Consider the following 6,353-nt stretch of genomic DNA (forward strand, 5'->3'; position numbering starts at 1 on the left):
TTTTTGAGACAGGATCTGGCTCTGTCACCAAGGCTAGAGTGCAGCAATCTGGGCTCACTGGAACCTCTGTCTCCAGGGCTCAAGCCATCAGCCTCCAGAGTAGCTGGGACCGTAGGCACTTGCCACCATGCCCACTAATTTTTGCCTGTTTTTTTTATTTGGTAGAGAGGGTTTCGTCATGTTTGCCAGGCTGGTCTTGAACTCCTGAGCTCAAGCAGTCCTCCCACCTCGGCATCCCAAAGTGCTGGGATTACAGGCATAAGCCACCACGCCCAGCCCCAAACCAGGGAATTCTCATGAACTCCTTCCCCTCCCCTGCATCCTGTTGGCCACCAGGTCCTGTCACTTCCATCACAGAAACGCCACTTTCCCTCCCTCACCATTCCTGCTGCTCATGCCAATCGTCACGCTCTCACCTGCTCGCTCTGGAGCCCTCTCTGGTATGCCGGCCTCTTGTCCTCTTTCTCCCACGCCCTCACCTGGAACATTCTTCAAAACCACCTCTGACCACCCACGCCCATCCTCCTCTGCTTAACCAGCCCCAGCTCAGCTTAAGCATAAGATCCTCCATTACCTAACTGACTTCCTTCCCTGGCCTTGGCTTTTGCTTCTCCCCTTACTCTCCCACACCAGTTTTGGAAAGTCCATTGTTCCCTCCGATAACAATTCCTCCCCAGCAAGGCTTAACAAAATGAAACTTCTGGGCATCCCAGGTCAGACCTCCCTGCTTCTGTGCAGGGACTGTCCCTGCCAAGTAAGTGGCACCCCACCCCCAGCCCATTTCCCTCCCCGAGCCCCTGCTGGATGGTCCACACAGACCGACCTGCCCCTCTTCATGCTGCATCTGCCCCCGTGCTATTAGGCCATGAGGGCAGAGACCATGTTCTGGCCATGTGCAGCAGGACCTGGCCCAGGAGTGGTGCTTAGTACCTGAGTCTGGAACAGAGATGGAATGTGGTAGAAGCTGGGTCTCCAGATGCTGGAACATTCAAGGAAAATTTCTCAAGCAAAGCAGGATCCAACCCAGTCCTAGAGCTAAGAGGAGGGGTGCAGGTCTGGCCAGAGGCTACTGACTTCTAGGGCTGAAACGCTGAAAGGTTTCTGAATAGAGAAGCAAGTTTCAGGGAGGGAACCTAATAAAGGGATTGAATACGTGAGGCAGGGAACAGTCCTGGGAATTGGTGGCCTTAAGAAGGCAGAGGAAGGAGAGGAGGAAGTTGTAGTAACAAGGCGGGAGTTGTTCATTCCTGAGCTGAGCGGGCTGGCACAGAGAACAAATGAGAGTCTGGAAAGGGAAGATGCACAGTACTGAGAACCACATCAGAAGGTTCAGAAGGCACCTGCCACCCTTGCCTGGGGACTTTCCTTCCTGGGGCACTGCGGGGTCCCTGGGAGATCTCTGCATCCAGGTTTGGAGGGTGCAGTGGGAAATCCCTGCTCCCTCTGACGGCCTGGCCTGTGCCTCACAGTGTGGCGTCCAGAACTTCAAACGCCGAGAGAAGTGCTTCAAATGTGGCGTGCCCAAGTCAGGTGAGGCCCACCTACCCCTCGCACTCCCCAGGGCGGGGCGATTGGGGAGAAGGGAAGGTGAGGGGTCTGTGCTCAAGGCTTGGTATAGGGAGGAGGGTGACCAGTCATGGAGCCTCCCCCTTATCACCAGCCTGTCTCCCACTGCCCCTGACAGAGGCAGAGCAGAAGCTGCCCCTCGGCACGAGGCTGGATCAGCAGACACTGCCACTGGGTGGCCGGGAGCTGAGCCAGGGCCTGCTTCCCCTGCCGCAGCCCTACCAGGCCCAGGGAGTCCTGGCCTCCCAAGCCCTGTCACAAGGCTCAGAGCCAAGCTCAGAGAACGCCAATGACAGTGAGTCAGTTGTTCCTTCTTCCTCTGTGCCCTAGGGTGTCTGGGCTGGGCTCACCAAGACCAGAGAAATGGCAGTGAGCAGGACCTCATCCTCATGGAATCTCCACTTGGTGCGGGGATAGACATTTGATGTAGGGAGAGCAGAGGGAGTGGCAACATCCCACCTGACTTTGGGGGTGTGTTGGGAAGGTTCTCAGTAGACAGGCAGCCAGGCTGGCACCTGGACCGCCAAGCAGAGTTGATCCCGGAGGAAGCAGTGAGGGAAGTGGCAGTTGCAGAGGCACGGGGGGGTGGGGGCAGAGGAAAGGGAGCAGTGGGGGGCATTGAAGGGCAGGGCTGGCAAGAGTGCCGGGGGCGTCCTCTAACACTGGGCCCCTTCCCACAGCCATCATTTTGCGCAACCTGAACCCACACAGCACCATGGATTCCATCCTGGGGGCCCTGGCACCCTACGCAGTGCTGTCCTCCTCCAACGTGCGCGTCATAAAGGACAAGCAGACCCAACTGAACCGCGGCTTTGCCTTCATCCAGCTCTCCACCATCGTGGTGAGGGCGGCACAGTTGGGGGCCGGGCAGCCAGGGTCCCGGCCCCAGGGTGGGGAGGAGGGTCCCTTTCCCCAGCCTCCAACCGCGGCCCCAGCCTGGAAACCGGGCAATGGAGCCGGGGGCCTCCCCGGGCCTGACCCTTCTGTCCCTGCCTCACCTCCTCCCACAGGAGGCAGCCCAGCTGCTGCAGATCCTGCAAGCCCTGCACCCACCACTCACCATCGACGGCAAGACCATCAATGTTGAGTTTGCCAAGGGTTCTAAGAGGTCAGGGCCCCACCTGTGTGCCTTCCCACCCTTCCCCTCCTCACCCTCCCACTTCCCCCCACCGCTTGGGGCCTCCCATCTCACTCCCAGTCTCTAACATCCTCCTCAGGGACATGGCCTCCAATGAAGGCAGTCGCATCAGTGCTGCCTCTGTGGCCAGCACTGCCATTGCTGCGGCCCAGTGGGCCATCTCACAGGTACTCAGACCCCTTGTGCCTCCCAGCGTCCTGAGACCTGGGCTTTCTCAACCCTCCTGCACCCTTTCTGAAGCAGGAAGGCTGGCTTGCTATCCATGGATGCAAAACCCTCTCCCAGTAGCTGGCATGGCCATTCTACCTTGCTCCTAGCTCTCTAGACCCCCTGGGACATTCCCCTTCATCATCACCGCAGCTTTCTTCCCAATTGCCTCCCATGCGCTCATGTACGACGCCATTGTGCCTGGCATTCTGTTCTGTTTGGTGGGGTTTTTATTGTCCTGAATTGGTATGATATACACATATCCTTATATGTAATATATACATATATGATATACATATATCATATGTTCCCGAATAAAAATAATGTATAAGTGGTTGAGAGAAAATTGGGAGAAGAGAATAAAGAAGTGAGAAGATGGTGTCTTCCTTGGCCTGACACCCAACACACACAGCAGAATCAGCAGAATCAGCCCTGGAACATTTTGGCGTTCGTCTGTTTTTATGTCTTGTGTTTGCCACTGGCCTATTTGTTCTCTTGTGGCCAGGCAATCCTTGCTTTCCACTTGTCTTAGGCTGCATGCTTTTCTGTCAGGTAGAAACACTAGCCCCACGTGTGGGACAGATGCTTCTAGCAGGTTCCCAACCTCCCCATCCCCACACCTTCCTGTTCTAATGAACCCCTCCCACCTGACCTTCAGGCCTCCCAAGGTGGGGAGGGTGCCTGGGCCACCTCCGAGGAGCCGCCGGTCGACTATAGCTACTACCAACAGGATGAGGGCTATGGCAACAGCCAGGGCACAGAGTCTTCCCTCTATGCCCATGGCTACCTCAAGGGCACCAAGGGCCCTGGCATCACTGGAACCAAAGGGGACCCCACCGGAGCAGGTGAGCCCCAGCGTCTCTCTCTGCAGCTGTGGTGGGGGCCAGCAGGCATAGAGTCCCCGGCCGCATTCACAGGCATTCTCCCTGCCCTGTCCTTCCTTACAGGTCCTGAGGCCTCCCTAGAGCCTGGGGCTGACTCTGTGTCGATGCAGGCTTTCTCTCGCGCCCAGCCTGGTGCTGCCCCTGGCATCTACCAACAATCAGCCGAGGCGAGCAGCAGCCAGGGCACTGCTGCCAACAGCCAGGTGAGTGATCCCTGTGGGTATGTATCCCAGGGAGGCAGGCAGGTGGTAGGGGTGGCATGGGCAGACACTGAGCCCTGTTCTCCTGTCTGTCCCCATGACCAGTCGTATACCATCATGTCACCCGCTGTGCTCAAATCTGAGCTCCAGAGCCCTACCCATCCTAGTTCTGCTCTCCCACCGGCCACCAGCCCCACTGCCCAGGAATCCTACAGCCAGTACCGTGAGTAGCCACAGCCTGTGGGTAGGGGTGGGGAGTTCTTAATAAAGCAGGGAAGACTGTGACCCCGCTCCCCTCACCCCCTAGCTGTTCCCGACGTCTCCACCTACCAGTACGATGAGACCTCCGGCTACTACTATGATCCCCAGACCGGCCTCTACTATGACCCCAACTCCCAGGTGATAGGGCAGCCCAGAGAGGGCAGAGAGGGATGGGGTCGGGTCAGGTCGCGTCGGGGGCAGCTGGCCCTGCAGGTTCCCTTCACAAGTTCTTCCCTCACATCCCCTCTTCCCTCCTCCTCCCTCAGTATTACTACAATGCTCAAAGCCAGCAGTACCTGTACTGGGATGGGGAGAGGCGGACCTATGTTCCCGCCCTGGAGCAGTCGGCCGATGGGCATAAGGAGACGGGGGCACCCTCGAAGGAGGGCAAAGAGAAGAAGGAGAAGCACAAGACCAAAACAGCTCAACAGGTGAACACCGGGGTCCAGCAGTCACTGGCTGGCTGTGTGGTATCTTCCAGCAATGGCACTCTGTCAGCTCTCACCCTCTCCTGCCGAGGGTGATGGCAGGCGGGTGTGGATGTGGGCAGTAACTGCTTAGCAGACCATGCTCCTGCTCCAGCTCTGCTTTTTTGCTGAATGGCCTTGAGCCAGAGCAGTCTCCTCAGTGCGTGACAGGGTTGCCCAACTCCAGGAGGTGGCTTGTGCCATCCGAGTGAGCCCTGTCAGGTGTCTTCTGTCCCATGGTGGGGACCCTTACATGCTGCTGGTGGATATATATATATATGCCAGAGAAATTCTCACAGGCCCATAAAGGGGTGGGCAGGAAAAAAGCCCTGCAGTGTTTTGTGGGAGTAGGCAAATGGAGGGCACCTCAGCGTCTGTCTGTGGAGAAAGGGTGTGACACTGTGAGCATAGCATTTACAAGCAAGCACAAAGTGTTCCCTCAGCAACCTGGTGAATTCTAAAAATGGTGCTGTGCTGGGGGGGGAAACATGGAAATATAGAATGTGGCATTGTGGTCATGCATATAAATTCAAATTATACACAGATAAACATTCCTATGCATTTTAAAATGATAAAATGGAAATGCACAACAAATGTGACAGCATGGGTATGTGTGAGGGGAAGAGGAGTGTCTTCATCCATTTGCTGCTCTATAACAATACCACAGACTGGGTAATTTATAAGGAAAAGAGATTGATTTGGCTCACAGTTCTGTAGGCAGGGAAGCCCAGTGGTGTTGGCATCTGGTGAGGGCCTTCTTGCTGCATCATAACATGGCAAAGGGCAAGAGAGCATGCATTAGAGCAAGAGAAAATTGGGCCAAACTCCCCCTTTTTATCTGGAACCCACTGTCAGTGATGGCATTAAATGGAGACTCAAAAGGTGGAGGAGGGCCAGGAGCGGTGGTTCACGCATGTAATCCCAGCACTTTGGGAGGCCGAGGCAGGCAGATCACCTGAGGTCAGGAGTTCGAGACCAGCCTGGCCACATGGCGAAACCCCGTCTCTACTAAAAGTACAAAAATTAGCCGGGCATGGTGGCAGGCGCCTGTAATCCCAGCTACTCAGGAAGCTGAGGCAAGAGAATCGCTTGAACCCAGGAGGCAGAGGTTGCAGTGAGCTGAGATCATGCCATTGTACTCCAGCCTGGGCAACAATAAGCGAGACTCCTTCTCAAATCATATATATATATAAAGGTGGAGGAGGTGGGAGAGGGTGAAGGATGAGAAATTACTTAATGGGTATGATGTACATTATTTGGCTGATGGATGCTCTAAGAAACCTGACTTCAGCACTATACAATCTCTGCATGTAACAAAAGCACTTGTTTATTTTATTTATTTATTTATTTTTTTTTTTTTGAGATGGCGTTTCACTCTTATTGCCCAGGCTGGAGTGCAGTGGCGCAATCTCGGATCACTGCAGCCTCCACCTCCTGGGTTCAAGCAATTCTCCTGCTTCAGTCTCCCGAGTAGCTGGGATCACAGGCATCCGCCACCATGCCCGGCTAATTTTTTTGTAATTTTAGTAGAGACGGGGTTTTGCCATGTTGGCCAGGCTGGTCTCGAACTCCTGATCTCAGGTGATGTGCCCATCTCGGCCTCCCAAAGTGCTGGGATTACAGGCATGAG

At 55.4% G+C, this 6,353-nt stretch overlaps 1 protein-coding gene across 5 annotated transcripts in view; it reads left to right on the forward strand.

Annotated features, from left to right (window-relative positions):
• The window catches only part of RBM10 (RNA binding motif protein 10), a 41,419-nt gene that overhangs the window by 31,579 nt on the left and 3,487 nt on the right, over nt 1-6,353 (forward strand). For 3 of the 5 annotated variants that reach the window (XM_017863511.1, XM_017863508.1, XM_017863510.1), the window contains 10 exons: nt 1,470-1,530; nt 1,685-1,861; nt 2,247-2,407; nt 2,577-2,674; nt 2,784-2,871; nt 3,570-3,756; nt 3,859-3,998; nt 4,101-4,218; nt 4,303-4,394; nt 4,523-4,687. In XM_017863511.1, coding sequence (XP_017719000.1) covers nt 1,470-1,530; nt 1,685-1,861; nt 2,247-2,407; nt 2,577-2,674; nt 2,784-2,871; nt 3,570-3,756; nt 3,859-3,998; nt 4,101-4,218; nt 4,303-4,394; nt 4,523-4,687 — 1,287 coding nt within the window. The remainder of the gene's footprint in view (nt 1-1,469; nt 1,531-1,684; nt 1,862-2,246; nt 2,408-2,576; nt 2,675-2,783; nt 2,872-3,569; nt 3,757-3,858; nt 3,999-4,100; nt 4,219-4,302; nt 4,395-4,522; nt 4,688-6,353) is intronic. The other 2 variants (XM_017863507.1, XM_017863509.1) reach the window with 1 other exon arrangement.

Source organism: Rhinopithecus bieti, unplaced genomic scaffold (genome assembly GCF_001698545.2).
Source record: "Rhinopithecus bieti isolate Rb0 unplaced genomic scaffold, ASM169854v2 scaffold_72412, whole genome shotgun sequence".
Taxonomy (NCBI): Eukaryota; Metazoa; Chordata; class Mammalia; order Primates; family Cercopithecidae; genus Rhinopithecus; species Rhinopithecus bieti.